The sequence below is a fragment of the Entelurus aequoreus genome, linkage group LG15, assembly GCF_033978785.1.
Source record: "Entelurus aequoreus isolate RoL-2023_Sb linkage group LG15, RoL_Eaeq_v1.1, whole genome shotgun sequence".
NCBI classification, from domain to species: domain Eukaryota; kingdom Metazoa; phylum Chordata; class Actinopteri; order Syngnathiformes; family Syngnathidae; genus Entelurus; species Entelurus aequoreus.
In genome coordinates this window covers 45,338,267-45,361,035 of record NC_084745.1, presented here as the reverse complement: position 1 = coordinate 45,361,035, position 22,769 = coordinate 45,338,267, and the positions used below count along the sequence as shown (strand labels likewise).

Here is a 22,769-nt window from a genome sequence, read left to right as displayed (position 1 = left end):
CTCTAGTATACTCTGGACTCAAGCTGTGTGCCTTCATCGTTTTTGTAGCTGTTGTTTTGAGGCATGTTAAAAAAAAAAAAAGCACTTTGTGAAAGTCAAAGTATAGTATTTCCCATAGTTGTAGTGAGTATCAGGATTATCTCAGGGAGAGCATGTCCCAAATTCCAAGCTGCTGTTTTGAGGCATGTTAAAAAAAAAAAAAGCACTTTGTGACTTCAATAATAAATATGGCAGTGCCATGTTGGCACTTTTTTCCATAACTTGAGTTGATTTATTTTGGAAAAACTTGTTACATTGTTTAATGCATCCAGCGGGGCATCACAACAGAATTAGGCATAATAATGTGTTAATTCCACGACTATATATATCGGTTGATATCGGAATCGGTAATTAAGAATTGGACAATATCGGAATATCGGATATTGGCAAAAAAGCCATTACCGGACATCTCTAGTTTTTATCCTTGAACCGGAAATGCACTGTGCAAACATGACTAAAGGCTAGGGATGGGTACTGAACTCGGTGCTTTTATTGGTACCGACCGAAGTCTGCTCGTACTACCGGGTACTGATTCTCATAAATTAAAATTTGTTACCTTTGTTGCACGTGACGTAACATCTGGTTGCCTCTTGGTCAGTGCTTCTCAAATGTTTTTGTTACGACCCCCCATAAGAAGAAAATATTGAGCGCCCCCCACTGTCCACCACGACTACAAATAGTAACATTTGTCTAAAAAAAATGTTATAAGTACACCTCTGCATAACATTGTATCCTTATCAACATTTAACAAAACAACAAACTGGTCTTTCCTTGTCTCCCAGCCGAGCAACAGTGAAGTCAAGGGCCACATTAGCTTGGTCATGTTCTAGTATGGCAAAAAAGCATGTCCCCTGATGTCACCCGTGCCCCCCTCCCGTATCGGTTAAAATATGAAAGGTACTCATGCCTACTACAGTAAGTAGACTTTTTCTGGCACATTGCTTTGTCAGTTTCGGAACACGGACAGGTTTGTTACGCGCAATGTTTGGGTGTACGACAACCAAGGAACTGGGGGAAAACTAGGGAACATTTGAGTCAAAAAGTGGTGCAAATGGAAACCAAGGTACTAATGTACTACCGGGTGTTACCAAGGTGCTTTAGTCGTTTACTTGCTTTTACAAAACGTTGATCTGTGTTTCATCCAGCTTCAGAGTGTGACTTTGAGGCTGACTCCTGCGGCTGGTACGAGCTCACCCTTGGCGACGGCTTTGATTGGGTGAGGGGCTCATCCTTGGAAGTACCCCCAGAGTACTACGGCCGCCCGCCGCCTCCGGACCACTCTACCAACAGCACAGATGGTACAACATCAGTAAAAACAATGGATACTATTATGCGGTTAACTGAGCAGCACTAGATGTTGTTTTTGTCAGAAGAGGTTATTCTGGCATGGATTGGAGAACAAGTGATGTCAGCCTGGGATAACATTTGTCCGGGGCAATATCTGTTTGCATCTTTTGAAAAGTATATGCTGAGCTAGTGTGTAACATTGTGCATACTCTGTAGGGGTGTCCTTATCCGATAGCAGCAAAAAATCTAGTATGGGATTATATTGGCTTGTATTTAAAATACAAGCAGTCCTGCAGCGTGTTTACTTATACATCAATGAACATTCAGATGTCCTCCAATAAGCACACAAGGTTGGTCTTGTCTTGTATTTTAGTTAAAGCCCCACTTAAGAACTATTAGTTTTGGTTGATTTGGGCAGCGCAAGTGGACCAAAGCGGTAGTGTTTTGCCAGAAGAAGACCACATTTCCCATGATGACTAGCGCATATTGCGTCATGCTGACATGATGTCCGCGGTAATATTGGCACAAATATTACGACTTGTCCAGGGTGTACCCCGCCTTCCGCCCGAATGCAGCTGAGATAGGCTCCAGCACCCCCCGCGACCCCGAAAGGGACAAGCGGTAGAAAATGGATGGATGGATATTACGTCTCTAATGACTTTGTTAATGTTAAACAGTGTTTCCCATAAACTGCCAAGATACCTGTGGCGGTGGGGGCGTGGCTACGGGCGTGGCTATGGGCGTGGTCACCATGACATCATCGAGTAATTTGCACAATTTACTACAATGATATGATTTTCTCTAAAAAGGCTCAAAAAATGTATACTTACTACCTAATAATAACAGTTTTGTTTTAAACGTCCATCCATCCATCCATTTTACAATATAATTACAACACTTTATGTACATATTCATATACAGATTTGAACAATAAGTTATTCACTGAAATATATTTATTAATTGTGGTTCTTACAAAAAATATATCTTATAAAATATAAAAGCTAAAATGTCTCTTAAAGCTCTGCCCCTTTAATTAGTGCATACTAAATAATTTCACTTTAACCTACTACTACAACCATATTATTTACCAGCAACATAAAGTGAAACAGAGGCAGAGGTGTCCTGCCACAGTCAGTAACAAATAAACAGAAAACAGTAGTGGTCAAATACAAATAAGGCAACAAGAGAAGTATCCTACACTTCTCTTTTGTAAAGTAAATCTGAACAGCCTATATGGGCATCTACATCAACTATATGATTTGCCTGAAAAGCTGGACAGGACAAAAAAAAAAAAAATTATTTTTATTTGTGGCGGACGTAATTCTTTCGTGGCGGGCCGCCACAAATAAATGAATGTGTGGGAAACACTGGTTAAATAGCAGACACTATCAAATGATCTTGGATTGCGCTACAAACATGACCCTACTATCAAGAATGTATCGAGGCGGATGCAGGTCCGACGCAAAGAAAGACCGGCGGGAGATTTTTTTTGAAGGAAGTAATAGTGAAACAATCATGCTGGTGGCTATTTATTACTACCACGCACATTTCCGATAGCTAACATTAGCATTATCATTTTGATTTGAGCATTGAAAGTCACTTACAAGTTCAGCAGGAACAGAGCCAAGGCAGCATTTGTCTAAAATCCCTCGTCTTTGAACTCACGCCAGCGAGTGAAAGCCGGGGAAATGTTGATCCTGACTGTCCTTTTATCCGGGTAAGCTCCGTTTTTCTTTTTCGGTTTCCTCAGACAAAACTTTTTGTTTCTTACCGCTGCTGCTCACTGCTCCCCTCACCTTCCATGGGGTGATCAAGGGTGATAGGTCAAATGCAGGGGATATTTTCACCACACCTAGTGTGTGTGTGACAATCATTGGTACTTTAACTTTTGGAGCTTCGGCCATGATATCAGTAATTGCTCGTAGGCGTTGTTCTTCCGTCTTTTTAACGAATGGGGAAAGGGGGATTGACGTATGCCGTAAAGCAAGTCAGCATATTTGTAGTTTTTTGGGTGGCAGGATTCCTGCCACCCTCCTTAGTGTCGCTAAGTGCCAGTAAAAGCGATACAGACCCCTCAGGCCATTACAGAGGTGTCATTCAACTACTTGTAAGTCGATTAATCATCCCAAGAATAACGAAAATATTTATGAAGTTTGAAAAGTTACTTAGTGCTGCAAGTCATTTTCAAAAGGAAAACATGGTACTATATATATGTGTATGTATGTATGTATATATATATATATATATATATATATATATATATATATATATATATATATATATATATATATATATATATATATATATATATATATATACACGATTGATTACTATGAGCAAGCACCTACACAACAGCTGAGCGCACAATAGCACACAAGCTACTTAATACGTGCGCTGAATTGAACAATAATGAACGATTTACCAATTTACCCAAAGTGCTTTGCGCGAGTTTGCCATTGTAGTCCGCGCTGTAGTCAATAAGCTCCTTCTTTTTCTCTATCCACTTCTTGTTGTGGGTCAGACTGGCTCGTACAAGGACATGCATCCTCCACTGTTGCCATTTCTAATACAAATGAGTGTATAGTTATAACTTATATCTGTCAGTAGACCCCATATGGAAGCGCTAAAAACTACAACAAGGATGACGGGGAGAAAACACAGTCGAAATGGAGCCACGTAAAAAAGACCACCCACAAAACGGCGCAACCTGAAGAGACAGTTCCGAAAAGCGGCTTGAAAACGATTGATTGATTGATTGATTGAGACTTTTATTAATAGGTTGCACAGTGAAGTACATATTCCGTACAATTGACCACTAAATGGTAACACCCGAATAAGTTTTTCAACTTGTTTAAGTCGGGGTCCACTTAAATTGATTCATGATACAGATATATACTATCATATATACTATCATCATAATACAGTCATCACACAAGATAATCACATTGAATTATTTACATTATTTACAATCAGGGGTGTGGAGGGGTGGGGGGGGGGATATGGACATCAAGTAGTGGACATAGAGAGAGAGAGAGAGAGAGAGAGAGATCAGAAGGCATAAGAAAAAGAAAAAGTATCTGCATTTGATTGTTTACATTTGATTATTAGCAATCCGGGGAGGGTGTTAGTTTAGGGTTGTAGCTGCCTGGAGGTGAACTTTTATTGTGGTTTTGAAGGAGGATAGAGATGCCCTTTCTTTTATACCTGTTGGGAGCGCATTCCACATTGATGTGGCATAGAAAGAGAATGAGTTAAGACCTTTGTTAGTTCGGAATCTGGGTTTAACGTGGTTAGTGGAGCACCCCCTGGTGTTGTGGTTATGGCGGTCATTTACGTTAAGGAAGTAGTTTGACATGTACTTCGGTATCAGGGAGGTGTAGCGGATTTTATAGACTAGGCTCAGTGCAAGTTGTTTAACTCTGTCCTCCACCTTGAGCCAGCCCACTTTAGAGAAGTGGGTAGGAGTGAGGTGGGATCTGGGGTGGAGGTCTAGAAGTAACCTGACTAGCTTGTTCTGAGATGTTTGGAGTTTAGATTTGAGGGTTTTGGAGGTGCTAGGGTACCAGGAGGTGCATGCATAATCGAAAAAGGGTTGAACGAGAGTTCCCGCCAGAATCCTCAAGGTGCTTTTGTTGACCAGAGAGGAAATTCTGTAGAGAAATCTCGTTCGTTGGTTAACCTTTTTGATTACCTTGGTTGCCATTTTGTCACAGGAAAGGTTAGCCTCTAGAATGGAACCTAGGTAGGTGACCTCATCTTTCCTGGTGATGACACTGTCACCTACTTTTATGGTGAAGTCATTGACTCTCTTAAGTTTGATGTGGGACCCAAACAGGATGGATTCTGTTTCACCCAAGTGTATGGATAGCTTGTTGTCAGCGAGCCAAGTGCAAGTTCTACAGAGCTCAGCACTGAGGATTTTCTCCACCTGTGACTTGTCCTTGTCTGATACCAGCAAGGCAGAGTCATCCGCAAACAAAAACAATTCACAGTCGCATGCCGATGACATGTCGTTTATGTATATTAGGAACAGTAAAGGTCCCAATATACTGCCTTGGGGGACTCCACAGCTCACCGAGAGGGGGGGGACACGGTGCCGTTCACCTCTACCACCTGCTCCCTCCCCTCCAAGTAAGACTGCATCCAGCTCCAAGAGGTTTTGTTAAATCCGATTGCTCTGAGCTTATCCAACAGTATAGCGTGGTTAACGGTGTCAAAGGCCTTCTGAAGGTCCAGCATGACCATGCCGCAGTATTTGCCCGCGTCCACCTCATGTTTGATGTGGTCGGTCAGATAGAGAAGGCATGTGTCAGTGGAGTGGTTAGTTCTGAAGCCGGATTGGAATTTGTACATGAGTTTATTAGTGGCAAGGTAACTATCGACCTGTTCATAAACTATTTTCTCCATTACTTTCGAAATGGAGCTGAGAATAGAAACAGGTCGGTAGTTGCCAGGTTCCAATTTGCTTCCTTTTTTAAAGAGGGGAGTTACTCTTGCTATCTTAAAATCTTTTGGTACTTGGCCTTGTGTAATTGATAGGTTTATTATGTGCGTGATGATCGGGGCAATGATGGAGGCAGAGTCCCTGAGAAATCTGGAGGGAATATTATCAAGGCCGGTGGCCTTGTTAGGGTGGAGCGCGCTCAATTTTTTAAAACAAAATCTGTAAAACAAAATCAATGCACAATTTTCACCAAAGAACCACCATTATTATTATGTATTACGTAGACCACAAGGAAGTGTTTTAAATGTAGAAAAATAAGTCATAATATGACCCCTTTTAGGAAGTTGTAAAAAGGCAGAGGTACATCAAGAAATCACAAATACAGTGTCTCAGTGCATTGCAGATTTAAATATTGTGAATAGGTATTTTTGTTCATGTATTGTCACACGATGTGATATTGCCAGCCGTCTACTGCATGCCGCAATGTAGCCTGAGCCCAGGTGACATGGTACACGGGTCATTATTGGCTGATGGCGGACACTCACAGAGCACTACGTTCTCTGCCTCATTGAGTCCCCTCTGTGCTTCAGCTCATCTTCATGTACTGCAGCTCTCTCTGTTTGTGTTTGCCCTGTGTATTTTTGTGGGGACATTTTAAATATTTTTAAAGTCCTACGATGGCTTTGGAACATTCTGCGCCTTCTGGGGCTTCCGGCACAGAACCTAGGCCCCAGAGGAAGCTGCTTTCCTACTTGGTGTTGGAAGTGTTTAAAAGCGTATTTATGAGTACGTGTGAAAGGCTATTATCAGTGTGTGGAGGGTTTATGAAGACTTAGAATGCACACAATATTCATATAAATCATATTTAGTCCCTACTCTGTGAAAACTTGCCTACAATGGAGTAGGGAGCGTATAATAGGGAACACTGTAGTAAGTAGAATAAGAATAACTATAGTACAATATTTTGTATTGCAGTTAGTCCTTAATTTATTGATTTTGTTTTACTTTATAAATAATACCTTTCTTACTATACAGTTATATACCAAGGGTGTCCAAACAACGGCACGCGGGCCAAGTGCGGCCCGTCGTTGCCTTTATTTGGCCAGCTAGACGAAACAAGTTCAATAAGGACTTCGATCGGGCGTAGTGTTTTCATATTTAGCTGGAGTTGTGACGCCATCTACTGGCCTTAGAGAGTAACTGAGGTCAGTGACCATTCATTATACTTTAATGAAGTTTCAGCAAAGCCATTAATTATATGTCACAATCCAAACAACCTGCCCTAGTCATGCTGCAGGGGGAAAAAAATGCAACTTGCACCAAAATTTGACAAACATGGTCACACATAACACAACCTGCTCACTGAACTTTGTGGCTATTATAAAAAAATGTCCTATCACCATAAAAAAAAAAAACTAATTTACAATCATTACCAAGGATGATGGAAAAAATGCAAAACACTCTCTCTTCACTTATCCATGTTCGGCACATTTTAGCTGTTTGATATTTATAATTGATTACAAAACTTTAAGAAGGTTGTCATGCAAGTAAACAAGGTCGGAGTTGAGCTTGACACACTCTTAATAACCAATTACCGTATTTTTCGGACTATAAGTCGCCGTTTTTTTTCATAGTTTGGCCGGCCGGGGGTGCGACTTATACTCAGGAGCGACTTATGTGTGAAATGATTAACACATTACCGTAAAGTATCAAATAATATTATTTAGCTCATTCACGTAAGAGACTAGACATATAAGATTTCATGGGATTTAGCGATTAGGAGTGACAGATTGTTTGGTAAACGTATAGCATGTTCTATATGTTATAGTTATTTGAATGACTCTTACCATAATATGTTACGTTAACATACCAGGCACGTTCTCAGTTGGTTATTTATGCCTCATATAACGTACACTTATTCAGCCTGTTGTTCACTATTCTTTATTAATTTTAAATTGCCTTTCAAATGTCTATTTTTGGTGTTGGGTTTTATCAAATAAATTTCCCCCAAAAATACGACTTATACTCCAGTGCGAGTTATATATGTTTTTTTCCTTCTTTATTATGCATTTTCGGCCAGTGCGACTTATACTCCGAAAAATACGGTATAATATATATTAATTATACATCCATTATAATATTAATATGTATACATATATTTATGTATATACATATACATACATATATGTGTGTGTGTGTGTGTGTGTATGTATATATACACTACCGTTCAAAAGTTTGGGGTCACCCAAACAATTTTGTGGAATAGCCTTCATTTCTAAGAACAAGAATAGACTGTCGAGTTTCAGATGAAAGTTCTCTTTTTCTGGCCATTTTGAGCGTTTAATTGACCCCACAAATGTGATGCTCCAGAAACTCAATCTGCTCAAAGGAAGGTCAATTTTGTAGCTTCTGTAACGAGCTAAACTGTTTTCAGATGTGTGAACAAGATTGCACAAGGGTTTTCTAATCATCAATTAGCCTTCTGAGCCAATGAGCAAACACATTGTACCATTAGAACACTGGAGTGATAGTTGCTGGAAATGAGCCTCTATACAGCTATGTAGATATTGCACCAAAAACCAGACATTTGCAGCTAGAATAGTCATTTACCACATTAGCAATGTATAGAGTGTATTTCTTTAAAGTTAAGACTAGTTTAAAGTTATCTTCATTGAAAAGTACAGTGCTTTTCCTTCAAAAATAAGGACATTTCAATGTGACCCCAAACTTTTGAGCGGTAGTGTATATATATATATATAGTATGTATGTTTATACATATATATCTTGTTATTTCTCATGTAAGCCCAATGTGGCCCCCCAGTCAAAAGGTTTGGGCACCCCTGTTGTATACAGTACAGCTAGTTTTTACCTTTTAAGAATTCAGATGACAATAAAATGTATCTTATCTTATCAGTGGTCAAAACCAGAACTTTGAAGAACACCGCATACGTTTTGTAATTTAGGGAAATGACAAATTGTTGCTCCACTTCAGGTCACTTTATGTTCATCCTGAAGAACAGCAGCAGTCTTCATCCAAGGGCAGTTCTCCGAGGACCATGGTTCCAACAGTCGGCCTCTGGGTGCACCATGACCTTTTGGTAAGAGGAACATGTGACCTCGTACTCTGGATGTTGACCATCTACACCCGTCATCTCCTTCAGGCATTACAACTCAGGCATCTCAGTGGGGGCAGCCGACATGTACCTCCGTATCCAGGGAGTCAGGAACAACACCATCATTTGGAGGACCTTGTACGACCAGGGAACCCGCTGGAACCGGGTCAGCGTGCAGCTGGGTCGCATTACACAGCCCTTCCAGATCGCCATGGCTAAAATCAGCCTTGGCGTTTTTGACGGCATCTCCGCCGTAGACGACATCTCCTTTCACAACTGCTCCATGCCGCCCGCCACAGTGGAGTGTCCTCCCCATTCGCATTTCCACTGCACACGCACTAAAGCGTGCGTGGAGCGTCTGCAGCTGTGTGACCTGGTGGACGACTGTGGGGATGGATCAGACGAAGAGAACTGTTGTAAGTGTTATTTTGTTATTGGAATGTATTGTTTTTGCTATTGTTTATTAATAATTAGAATCAATATCATTAATGATATTGCATTTTTATTTTATTATTATTATTAATGATAATATTCAATATAGTCATTATTTTTGTTGTTGATTATTAATAATAATTTGTTATTGTTATGATTCTCTATCAATATTATTATTTATACTATTATCAATATTATTAGACAATACTATTTTGTTATTTTTGTAATGTATTATTATATTATATTATCATAGCTTAATGATTAATATTACTTATAATATTGTTATTTATGATAATATAATATTAATTAGAATATTATTACAATAACATTAATATTAATACTTGTTATCATATTGTTGTATGTTATTCTATTATTGTTTATGTATGAATATAATATCAATTATTAATAATAGATAACACAATATTAGTATCGTTAATAGGATTAGTGATAGTACAAATAAAATTTAGTAACAATAATTATTAATAATGAAGGACTAGATATTTAATAAACAAAATATACATTTAAATAAAATAATTCAAATGATCAATAGTATAATCATTTAATATAACATATATATATATATATATATATATATATATATATATATATATATATATATATATATATATATATATATACGAATGTTTTTTGTGACCAACAAGTATGTGCTCCAATCACTCTATCACAAAAAAATAAGAGTTGTAGAAATGATTGGAAACTCAAGACAGCCATGACATTATGTTCTTTACAAGTGTATGTAAACTTTTGATCGCGACTTTATGTATATATATTTATATATTCTTTTATGAATTTATTATGGGTCTACTGAAAATGTGAGCAAATCTGCTGGGTCAAAAGTATACATACAGCAATGTTAATATTTGCTTACATGTCCCTTGGCAAGTTTCACTGCAATAAGGCACTTTTGGCGACTTGTCCAGGGTGTACCCTGCCTTCCGCCCGATTGTAGCTGAGATAGGCTCCAGCGCCCCCCGCGACCCCGAAGGGAATAAGCGGTAGAAAATGGATGGATGGATGGTAGCCATCCACAAGCTTCTGGCAAGCTTCTGGTTGAATTTTTGACCACTCCTTTTGACAAATTTGGTGCAGTTCAACTGAATTTGTTGGTTTTCTGACATTAACTTGTTTCTTCAGCATTGTCCACACGTTTAAGTCAGGACTTTGGGAAGGCCATTCTAAAACCTTAATTCTAGCCTGATTTGGCCATTTCTTCAGATGTAATCCTTCATACCCTGTCTCACTAAGTGATATGTCCTTTCTCCAAGCTCCCGAGCTGCAGTGTAACTTTGAGACGGGGCTTTGCAGCTGGAAACAGGAGCAACGTGGCGCCGACGTCTTTGACTGGACCCGTATTCAGGGCCCCACTCCGTCGTTCAAAACAGGGCCCTGGAAGGACCACACGGCGGGCACCAGCTATGGCCACTACCTCTACATCGAGTCGTCCGTCCCACAGGATTTCAAGGACACTGCGTTGCTGCTGAGTCAGGCCTTCCAACCCACCCACCAGCGCGGTGACAACCTGTTTGAATCCCGCCACCCTTGCGTGTTCCGCTTCCATTACCACATGTTTGGATCGCACGTCTTCTGTCTGGCTGTCTACCTCAGGACCGCCTCGACGGGCCGCGGCTCATTGCTTTGGGTGGGGTACGGCGACCAAGGGAATTATTGGCACAGGAAGACTCTCTACCTCACCAGCGCTAGACCTTTTCAGGTAACTCATAGAAGCATGCGAGAATATGTTATTTCAGGAGAAATTTCATGCGAATGCTGAAATACTAAAACTGAGCTGAAATTTTAACGCGCAGCATGCCGTCCAGATAGCAAAAAACAGCTAAAAGCAAACATGCTAATGTTAGGATGTGTCAAGTACCAGGTTGTAGGACTCTCAGGTGTATGCCTTTTTAAAATTTTCCAAACAAGTTAGCATGTGTCAAGTACCAAGTTGTATGACTCTTAGGTGTAAAACTAGCTAAGAAATTTAGCTTGCTATCGTTAGCTGAATGCCATCCGACCTCAAATTTCAATTTATTACTATCAACATGGGACTGGGGAAAGTTTTTGCTTTATGCAAATGTTTGTTTGTTTCACCTCTATAGTAAAAGATTGTGGCCATAAATCGAGAGATTGGTCAACTTTGAAATTCCATTTAGACCTGAAGACATTGCGAGGAAAACACGACGCTTAGCTTATAACACATAGTTTAGCATACCGTATTTTCCAGACCATAGGGCGCACCGGATTATAAGGCGCACTGCCGATGAGCGTGTCTAGTCAGGTTTTTTTTCATATAAAATAATTATAGGGCGCATTAAAGGGGTCATATTATGATTATTTTCTAAATGTAAAACACTTCCTTGTGGTCTACATAACATGTAATGGTGGTTCTTTGGTCAAAATGTTGCATAGATGATGTTTTACAGATCATCTTCAAGCCGCTTTCTGACAGTCGCTTCAAAATGCGCCGTTTTGTGGGCGGTCTTATTTACGTGGCTCACCTTCGACAGCGTCTTTTCCCCGTCATCTTTGTTGTAGCGGTGTAGCGTGCAAGGACGGGAGTAGAAAAAGTGTCGAAAGATGGAGCTAACTGTTTTAATGACATTCAGACTTTACTTAGATCAATAACGGAGCAGCATCTCCTCATCCGTGGCTCACTAGTGCAATAACAGCGCTGGAAATGTGTCCCGTGAAAAACCGTCCGACCGGAACTCTCTAATAATAAATAAATAAATGGGTTATACTTGTACAGCGCTTTTCTACCTTCAAGGTACTCAAAGCGCTTTGACAGTATTTCCCCATTCACACACACATTCACACACTGATGGCGGAAGCTGCCATGCAAAATAACTAAAGTTCCTTGGGTGAATAATGTAAACTCGCTATACTGGTATGTTTGAACGCTTTCATGGCGAGTTTACTGACAGATATAAGTAATAACTTTACAGTACTTTATATTAGATGTGGCAACAGTGGAGTATGAATGTCACATAACAAGAAGATAGAGGAAAAAAAAGAAGCTTATCGACTGCACCAGGGGTGCTCATTACGTCGATCGCGATCTACCGGTCGATCACGGAGGGTGTGTCAGTCGATCCCCAGCCAGGCATTAAAAAAATAGTCCTAAAAATGAGCGATCATAAATCTTCACTATGATGTCACTTTCGTCACTTGATTGACATTCACGGCACCCGAGGGTCTTGTGAAATGACGCTGGCTGCTGCCAGCTCTTTATTAAGAAAAAATTACCGACAGGAAGGCGATAAACACTTTTTATATCAACAGACTCTGGCGCCGTACCTGTCGTCAAAACTCCAAAGACCGACTGCACAGTTGCACAATAAAAGCTCTGCTTCATCCTGCCTGCACTAACAACATAAGAGTCTCAGAAAACTGGCGTGCACAAGCTAGCGAGCTACGGAGTTTGCCGCCAATGTATTTCTTGTAAAGTGTATACAAAGTAGTACAGAAGCTTAACAAATAAGATGCCAAAAACCAACCACTTTCATGTGGTATTGGATGGAAAGGAGGACTTTTTTTCTCCTCCATTTGAAAATGCGGACGTTATCAGCACTACTGTCTGATTCCAATCAATGCAAGTCATCAGAATCAGGTAATACACCAGCTTATATTCTTGTCTTCATGAAAGAAAGGAATCTATATGTGTTAAACATGCTTGTATTATCATTAAACACCTTTAACTTGTTAACAATATTAACTATATGTGTTAAACATGCTTATATTATCATCAAACACCTTTAACTTGTTAACAATATTAACTATATGTGTTAAACATGCTTGCATTATCTTTAAACACCTTTAACTTGTTAACAATATTAACTATATGTGTTAAACATGTTTGCATTATCTTTAAACACCTTTAACTTGTTAACAATATTAACTGTATGTAATAGCCATTCTTGTATTATCATTAAACACCTTTAATTTATTAACAATATTAACTATATGTGTTAAACATGCTTGCATTATCATTAAACACCTTTAACTAGTTAACAAAAACATATATTTCATAAATAAGTAAATATAAATTATATATATGAATGAGGTAGATCCCTGCGACTTGATCAATTGAAAAGTAGCTCGCCTGCAGAAAAAGTGTGAGCACCCCTGGACTACACGGACTACAAAGGCGTTCATGCGCAAATTTTCAGGACTTATGCAGATCCCAAATACAGATCAGCAGGTACCAGAAAACAAGAAAAGTCTCTTTTGCATATTATTGTGAAACAAAACGCTGGGTAATATGTCTTACTTTATACACACACCATAATAATACTCGTATGTTGAAGCACAGTACAATCCATCAAGCAGTGTGGCTCCAAAGTCGTACTAAAACATTTTGATAGATTTTTGAACGCCTTGTGTAATGTTCTATATTTTCACTGGAACATATACAATGTTTGTGTTATTTACTTGATTCATATTGCAGTCTACACATCTCTTATGTGTGACTGCCATCTACTTGTCACAATTATCATTTCACCATGTACCAAATAAAATAGCTTCGAGGTCAGTAAGCACAACCAAAATGATTCCGTACATTAGGCGCACCGGGTTATAATAATAATAATAATAATACCTGGGATTTATATAGCGCTTTTCTAAGTACCCAAAGTCGCTTTACATGTAGAACCCATCATTCATTCACACCTGGTGGTGGGTTATAAGGTGCACTGTGGAGTTTTGAGAAAATGAAAGGATTTTAAGTGCGCCTTATAGTCCGAAAAATACGGTACATTGATTGACCTACATTGTATTGGTTTTAGTGTCTTTAATGTCCAAAATGTACCAAATTGGCTCCCGCATCCTTTCACTTTTCTGTAAGTGGCCCTAACTGGAAAAAGCTTGGAGAGCCCTGCCTTACGCTATTTGGCTAGCGTGCTAACTGTTAGCCTTTCAGTTTGGCTTTTCAGCATTCACATGCACATAAAATGCTTTTTACAGGTGATTAAGAAAGTGTGTCCCAGTATAATCACGGGAGAAAAAGGGTCCAGAATGCAGCTCCAGTGTTCCATGACGGATGTGTATTTAATAAGTTTCGCATCGATCGCTCTCTGATGGATGTAATTAGTCACGAGCGAGTGGAAGCATTTAACTGAAAGGCCCGTAAAGACTTCTCCTGCATTGACAACAGGAAGGTTTTGGTGAAAGGAATGGCACATTGCTACAAGTTGCCTTTTCATCCGTTGCATTACTTTGTCTAGATTCTCATCGAAGGAACAGTCGGCGATGATTTCAGAGGGGACATCGCCATCGATGACCTGTCCTTCCTGGGTTGTGTCCCCTATGAAGGTGGGTGATGAGTCAAGTAGTGCTGCTACTTTTGGACGTTGTTGATTTTTGTTGTCTGGCGCTCGATTTGAAGGAGAGCTCCCGACGGCCAACGTCACGGAGCCTGCGGGGACCACGCCAGGCCCCACGCTCCAGCCTCACAGCTGCCCGTACGGGGAGTTTGCTTGTGGGTCTCCTGACGAGTGTGTCCCTCACTTTAAAGTGTGCGACTTCAGACAGGACTGCTCGGACGGCTCTGACGAAAACGACTGTGGTGAAAATAAGCAGCATGGACACACTTTTTAACACACTCACATTCTTGTATTTGTTACCTTCTTGAGACCTCCGAAAAATGCCTACCTCTTTAGGACCACTCTTTGTAGATATAAAAAGATTTGTATTTACAACCTTAATAATATATACACTACCATTCAAAAGTTTGGGGTCACCCAAACAATTTTGTGGAATAGCCTTCATTTCTAAGAACAAGAATAGACTGTCGAGTTTCAGATGAAAGTTCTCTTTTTCTGGCCATTTTGAGCGTTTAATTGACCCCACAAATGTGATGCTCCAGAAACTCAATCTGCTCAAAGGAAGGTCAGTTTTGTAGCTTCTGTAACGAGCTAAAGCGTTTTCAGATGTGTGAACATGATTGCACAAGGGTTTTCTAATCATCAATTAGCCTTCTGAGCCAATGAGCAAACACATTGTACCATTAGAACACTGGAGTGATAGTTGCTGGAAATGGGCCTCTATACACCTATGTAGATATTGCACCAAAAACCAGACATTTGCAGCTAGAATAGTCATTTACCACATTAGCAATGTATAGAGTGTATTTCTTTAAAGTTAAGACTAGTTTAAAGTTATCTTCATTGAAAAGTACAGTGCTTTTCCTTCAAAAATAAGGACATTTCAATGTGACCCCAAACGTTTGAACGGTAGTGTACATAATAAGCTTTTAGTAAATTTAAAATGTTAAAATTTTTTCTTTGTACTGTATTTTTCGGACTATAAGTCGCTCCGGAGTATAAGTCGCACCGGCTGAAAATGCATAATAAAGAAGGAAAAAAACATAAGTTGCACTGGAGTATAAGTCGCATTTTTTAGGGAAATTTATTTGATAAAACCCAACACCAAGAATAGAAGTTTGAAAGGCAATTTAAAATAAATAAAGAATAGTGAACAACAGGCTGAATAAGTGTACGTTATATGAGGCATAAATAACCAACTGAGAACGTGCCTGGTATGTTAACGTAACATATTATGGTAAGAGTCATTCAAATAACTATAACATATAGAACATGCTATACGTTTACCAAACAATCTGTCACTCCTAATCGCTAAATCCCATGAAATCTTATACGTCTAGTCTCTTACGTGAATGAGCTAAATAATGTTATTTGATATTTTACGGTAATGTGTTAATAATTTCACACATAAGTCACCCCTGAGTATAAGTCGCACCCCCGGCCAAACTATGAAAAAAACTGCGACTTATAGTCCGAAAAATACGGTAATTGGTTTTTGATCTTCATTATTTACTTCAAGTTATTACAGTATGTCTCTATATACATATTTATTAAAAATGTTTCTTTAATTTTGGCCAAGGCGAGCGCATTTCAATTTTTTACACACACTTATATCATATGTTGACAAGAGAGGGAGCACTTTCAAAACCAACACAGTCAATTTGAAAAATCCCTCCTTTTTGGGAACACCCTCATTTTGGTGGATTTCACCACCAGGGGTGCAAATGAGACATTCTCTATCAGATGCAATGGTTTTCCATATTGGGACCATGATTTCCGTCCTAACTTGTTCACCGGTCCTCATATGGAAGGTACTTTTCCTTGTTCATGTCTAAAGAAGGGTAGAAATACAACACACACACACACACACATACGTTGTTTTGCTGTTTCATACTTGCCCTTTCCTCATCCAGTGGCACAGCAGTGTGATTTTAAAGCTGGTCAAAGTTGCGGTTGGAAGAATGCGGACGAGGCCCCGGTCTCCATGCATGCATTTCGCTGGGCACCCGACCAAGGAGAGAGCATTCATTCTGGAGAACAGTATCATCGTCCCTTCACTGACCACACACTGTGAGTATTGTCTTTCATCTATCATATCCATCAGCTCAGTAGTTGGACTCGATGTTGCTTCTTCACCCAATTAGCACACTTTCATCATCAGGTTCCTCATTAAGGTGAAGCAGCTCTTTCCATCATAATGAAAGAAAAAAAACTATAATAATGTAAAATAAATAATCACATATAAACTGGGTTGGCATCTCACCAGTATAACGTTTGCAGAAACATGATTATTCAGCATGACTTTTTCAAATGTTTATGTAAGTGTATGAAGGGTCAAATGGGACAGAATTAAATAAATACTGATATAATGAAATAATATAATATAATACTTAATATTATATTTTTTCCGGACCATAGGGCGCACCGGATTACAAGGCGCACTGCCGACGAATGGTCTATTTTCAATCTTTTTTCATATATAAGGCGCACCAGATTATAGGGTGCATTAAAGGAGTCATATTAAAACACTTCCTTGTGGTCTACATAACATGTAATGGTGGTTCTTTGGTCAAAATGTTGCATAGATGATGTTTTACAGATCATCTTCAAGCCGCTTTCTGACAGTCGCTTCCGAATGTGCCGTTTTGTGGACGGTCTTATTTACGTGGACGCGAGTGGAAGAAGTGTCAAAAGATGGAGCTAACTGTTTTGATGACATTCAGACTACTTAAATCAATAACAGAGCAGCATCTCCTCATTCGGAAACAACAAAAATGCCGGAAATGTGTCTCGTAAAAAAAACGTTCGACCGGAACTCTCTTAATAACTAAAGTTCCTTGGGTGAATAATAGAAACTCACTATACCGGTATGTTTTAGCGCTTTCATGGCGAGTTTACTGACAGATATAAGTAAGAACTTTACACTACTTTATATTAGAAATGGCAACAGTGGAGGATGAATGTCCCATAACAAGATTATAGAGAAAAAGAAGAAGCTTATCAACTACGGGGTCGGCACGGACTACAAAGGCGGACGCGTGCACATTTTCAGGACTTATGCAGATCCCAAATACAGATCAACAGGTACCAGAAGGTAAGAAAAGTTGCTTTTGCATAATATTGCGAACCAAAACACCAGATAATGTCTTACCTCATACACACACCATAATAATACTTGTATGTTTAATGCGCCGACATCATCAAGCGGTGCGGCTTCATAGCTTACCAAAGTTGTACTAAAACATTTTGATAGATTTTTGAGTGCTGTGTGTAATGTTGAATATTTTCAATAGAACATATAAAATGTTGGTGTTATTTACTTGAGTCATATTGCCATCATAGTGCAGTCTACACATATAGTATATCTTATGTTTGACTGCCATCTACTGGTCACACCTATCATTACACCATGTACTAAATAAAATTGCTTCGAGGTCGGTAAGCAAAACCAGAATTATCCCGTACATTAGGCGCACCGGCTTCTGTTGCTTGATCAACATCCTCACCTGTTTCTGCCCCTAATCACTCTTTATATTCTGGCGTCTCCCTGTATTGGTTGCTGGTCCATTGTTCGCTACACACTGCGGTTTGTTTGTTGGTTTTCTTGTTAGTTTTCATGCTACCTATGTTTATACTAATTTCTATACTATGTTGAGCTAGTACCAAAGGTGTGGGTTTTTCGCCTTGTGTTAAAGTTCAAGTAAAGATTTATCTTACCTGAGCTGATCTGCATCCTTTGGAATCGCAAACATTTCACAACATGCCAACATACGACAGCATAATTCGTAAGTCTTTTGGTGTCATACATCAGATATATAAGATAATAGCTTCAATATAGAGGCAATCTGTTCAAGATTAACATTGTCAAATACTTACAATTGTGTGTATACAGACAGTTGTAAGCTTTTGACTACACATGATAACTATATGGGGTCGGACATGGGCATTAAATCTTTTTAAGTGGCATTAAAAATGGCATTAAATTAGATTTGCTGATACCTGTAGAAACCCTGACAACCAATAAAGCAATGATGAACACTGATCAAGACATCGTCCATCCCCATTTTATTTTAGGGCCAATTTTACAAACCTTTTATTGAGCAAAACTGATCACTGTGGGCCATAACCGCACCAAAAGAAATTATCAGTCGTATTACCAGAAGCCACTCTCTTTCTCTTTCAATTGCTCCAACAGACACACACAATCGGCTCAGCCAGTGATGCATTTAAGGCCACACAAACATTTGGACAACTCCCAAACCACAAATAAACTAACTTCCAGATCGTTAAACTATGATGCGGTTCACACGCAGCCAATCAATGTCATTAACAGAATGTGATGCGTCCGTGTCACTGAATTGCAGGTTAGCTTATAGCTAACAATGCAGCAGAGCACTGTACACCCACACTGCCCAATCACGTCTGTGCTTATTGATTTATTAAGAATATTAAGTTATGAATATTTTTTATGAAATGCTGTTACTGGTACTAGATTACAGAAATGCTAAGAACTGTGTATTGATTTATTTTACAGACAAAAAGGTACAGGAACTAAACTGTATCCCATTCTTGTGCCATAGCACAAGTCTCATTGTGCAAAATCTAAATGTTTCAATGTGAACAAAATGTGATCTCTGAAAATGGGTACATGTCTCAAATTCTTTCCAAAGCAAGACTCCCACCGTGACATACAAAACCCAAAACCAGTGAAGTTGGCACATTGTGTAATCCGTAAATAAAAACCGAATACAATTTTTGCAAATCCTTTTCAACTTATATTCAATTGAATAGACTGCAAAGACAAGATATTTAATGTTCCAACTGAGAAACTATTTTTTTTTTTTGCAAATAATCATTAACTGAAGAACTTAATGGCCAAGACATTGCAAAAAAGTTGGCACAGGGGCATTTTTACCACTGTGTTACATGGCCTTTCCTTTTAACAACACTCAGTAAACCTTTGGGAACTGAGGAGACCAATTTTTGAAGCTTTTCAGGTGGAATTCTTTCCCATTCTTGCTTGATGTACAGCTTAAGTTGTTCAACAGTCCGGGGGTCTCTGTTGTCGTATTTTAGGCTTCATAATGCGCCACACATTTTCAATGGGAGACATGTCTGGACTACAGGCAGGCCAGTCTAGTACCCGCACTCTTTTACTATGAAGCCACGTTGTTGTAACACGTGGCTTGGCAATGTCTTGCTGAAATAAGCAGGGGCGTCCATGGTAACGTTGCTTGGATGGCAACATATGTTGCTCTAAAACCTGTATGTACCTTTCAGCATTAATGGTGCCTTCACAGATGTGTAAGTTACCCATGCGTTGGGCACTAATACACCCCCATACCATCACAGATGCTGGCTTTTGAACTTAGCGCCTATAACAATCCGGATGGTTATTTTCCTCTTTGTTCCGTAGGACACAACGTCCAGTTTCCATAAACATTTTGAAATGTGGACTCGTCAGACCACAGAACACTTTTCCACTTTGCATCAGTCCATCTTAGATGAGCTCGGACCCAGCAAAGCCGGCGGCGTTTCTGGGTGTTGCTGATAAATGGCTTTGGCTTTGCATAGTAGAGTTTTAACTTGCACTTACAGATGTAGTGACGAACTGTAGTTACTCACAGTGGTTTTCAGACGTGTTCCTGAGCCCATGTGGTGATATCCTTTACACACCGATGTCGCTTTTTGATACAATACCGCCTGATGTATCTAAGGTCACGGGCATTCAATGTTACGAGAAGTGATTTCTCCAGAATCTCTGAACCTTTTGATGTAATTACAGACCTTGGATGGTGAAATCCCTAAATTCCTTGCAATAGCTCGTTGAAAAATGTTGTTCTTAAACTGTTCGACAATTTGCTCACGCATTTGTTCACAAAGTGGTGACTCTCGCCCCATCCTTGTTTGTGGATGACTGAGCATTTCATGGAAGCTGCTTTTATACCCAATCATGGCACCCACCTGTTCCCAATTAGCCTGTTCACCTGTAGGGTGTTCCAAATAAGTCTTTGATGAGCATTCCTCAACTTTCTCAGTCTTTTTTGCCACTTGTGCCAGCTTTTTTTGTAACATTTGCAGGCATCAAATTCCAAATGAGCTAATATTTGCAAAAAATACATTTTACCAATTTGAACGTTAAGTATCTTGTCTTTGCAGTCTATTCAATTGAATATAGGTTGAAATGGATTTGCAAATCATTGTATTCTGTTTTTATTTACCATTTACACAACGTGCCAACTTCACTGGTTTTGAGATTTGTGTTAGAAAATGACAGCTGTAATCTATTTATTTTAATAGGCCTTTTAAATTGATATGAACTCTGCTTTGGAAATTAGGGGGAACGTTGCTCACCAGCCATTAAAGTACAAACTGCAGTCCTTTGATTCCTTTATACAGATTTAGTACATTTTCAAGTGTTGAATTCATATCATAATCATAACAGTGCATGCAGTTGTAATAACAAGCATGATGCGCTGCATGTATCATGATCAATATTCTAGTGACTTACTCGATGGACAGTTGTCCGCTAACAAGCAGATGTCATGTATTGCGTTTTATTTGCCTCATTGTTAGTACTCCTCCCTAAACTGTGCAGAAGATAAACAGTGACCTATTTCTTTTTATCTGTTTCTATTGAGTGCACGCTGAGAGCAGTCAATGACTGCACTTTGACCACGTCCTCTCAGTCATTTCTTCAATGTAAGACACAAAGTTCTCTCTTAAGGCGGCACCGCGAGGCCGCATCCTTGCCCCATAGCAACCTTCTAGATGGATGAGGCGAGATGGAGCAGGCTGGTGTCTTATTTAAAGTGAGGCGAGCCGCTTGCCCTGTGGGAATTTAATCAAGTGAAGAGGCTGCAGCAGCTTTGGGCACAGTGAGAGCAGGCCTGTGGATTGTCTAAGGCCATTAGAGGGGAGATTAAACGCCTTGAGGGGATTGTTGAAGCTGTGATTCACACTTGATAGCAGCTTGGCAAGAAAATAAGTGTTGACTGCAATGATGGGTAATGGTAATTACAACTAGGGCTGGGTGATATGGCCTTTTTTTAATATCTCAATTTTTTTAGGCCATATCGCGATACACAATATATTTATCTCAATATTTTGCCTTAGCCTTGAATGAACACTTGATACATATAATCACACCAGTATGATGATTCTGTGTGTCTACATTAAAACATTATTTTTCATACTGCATTAATATATGCTCATTTTAAACTTTTGGGCAGAGAGGGAAATCACAACTATTTACCAAAACTGTATGTATTAAACTGTTATTAAGCAGTGGCACAAACATTCATGTCATTTCCAAAACAGAAAGTGCAAGATTGTCAGAGACATTTTAAAACAAGCTTTTAGTGCCCTTTTGCGCATGATGTCACTAAGATGACAAATCAAAACAACACTAAATTAAAGTGCACTTTTCGTACAGAACGCCACTACAATAGTTTAAAACAAATAAAGTGCACTTTTGTGCATGATGTCACACAAGATATTTCAATAAGTATCAAATAAAAATGAGCTGCATAATAGGAAATCAAATAGTGTTCGTCTTTCGCTATGTGGTAGGTTCCTGCGGACATTATCTCCTTTTGTTGTCGACTCTTTTTTTCATACGGTGTTGATCTGAAAATGTTTGCCGCAGCATTATGATGGTGTGGCACCGGCCGGAGATGTTGACATGCGGAGAAAGCACTCTTCATTCTCTAGCAGGTGACTTTTCAAATGATGCTACATATTAGCAGTAATGCTACTTTTTGTAGAAACGCTTTTGCCCCACACTTGACAAATGACGGTTGTCTGTTCGACATATTCCCACTTGAAGCCAAACCACCGCCAGACGATGGACCCCCTGCTGTTTTTCTTGGGAATTAATTCTTCCTTCATTTGTTACCAGATTTGCACCTTCTTTCTCTCGTATTACCACTCGCACCACAGCTAACGTTGCCCATGCCGCTACCTCTCTGCTCCGCGAGGGCGTATACGTATGTTACGTATGTGGAAGGTGTGCTTGCTGTCTGTGAGAAGGAGACACAAGAAGGAGTGGTAAGAGCCTGTAGTCGTGTAGTGTAATGCCAGCAGCTAAAAGCAACTGCGTGAGAACGTATACTC

At 39.4% G+C, this 22,769-nt stretch overlaps 1 protein-coding gene across 4 annotated transcripts in view; it reads left to right on the top strand.

Annotated features, from left to right (window-relative positions):
- The window catches only part of malrd1 (MAM and LDL receptor class A domain containing 1), a 135,609-nt gene that overhangs the window by 26,414 nt on the left and 86,426 nt on the right, over nucleotides 1–22,769 (top strand). For all 4 annotated transcript variants that reach the window (XR_009821207.1, XM_062021611.1, XM_062021612.1 and 1 more), the window contains exons 8-14: nucleotides 1,185–1,337; nucleotides 8,763–8,868; nucleotides 8,932–9,299; nucleotides 10,602–11,047; nucleotides 14,556–14,643; nucleotides 14,717–14,896; nucleotides 16,568–16,724. Coding sequence is in view for 3 of the 4 variants with exons in the window: in XM_062021611.1 (XP_061877595.1) it covers nucleotides 1,185–1,337; nucleotides 8,763–8,868; nucleotides 8,932–9,299; nucleotides 10,602–11,047; nucleotides 14,556–14,643; nucleotides 14,717–14,896; nucleotides 16,568–16,724 (1,498 nt within the window). In the remaining variant the exon portion in view is untranslated. The remainder of the gene's footprint in view (nucleotides 1–1,184; nucleotides 1,338–8,762; nucleotides 8,869–8,931; nucleotides 9,300–10,601; nucleotides 11,048–14,555; nucleotides 14,644–14,716; nucleotides 14,897–16,567; nucleotides 16,725–22,769) is intronic.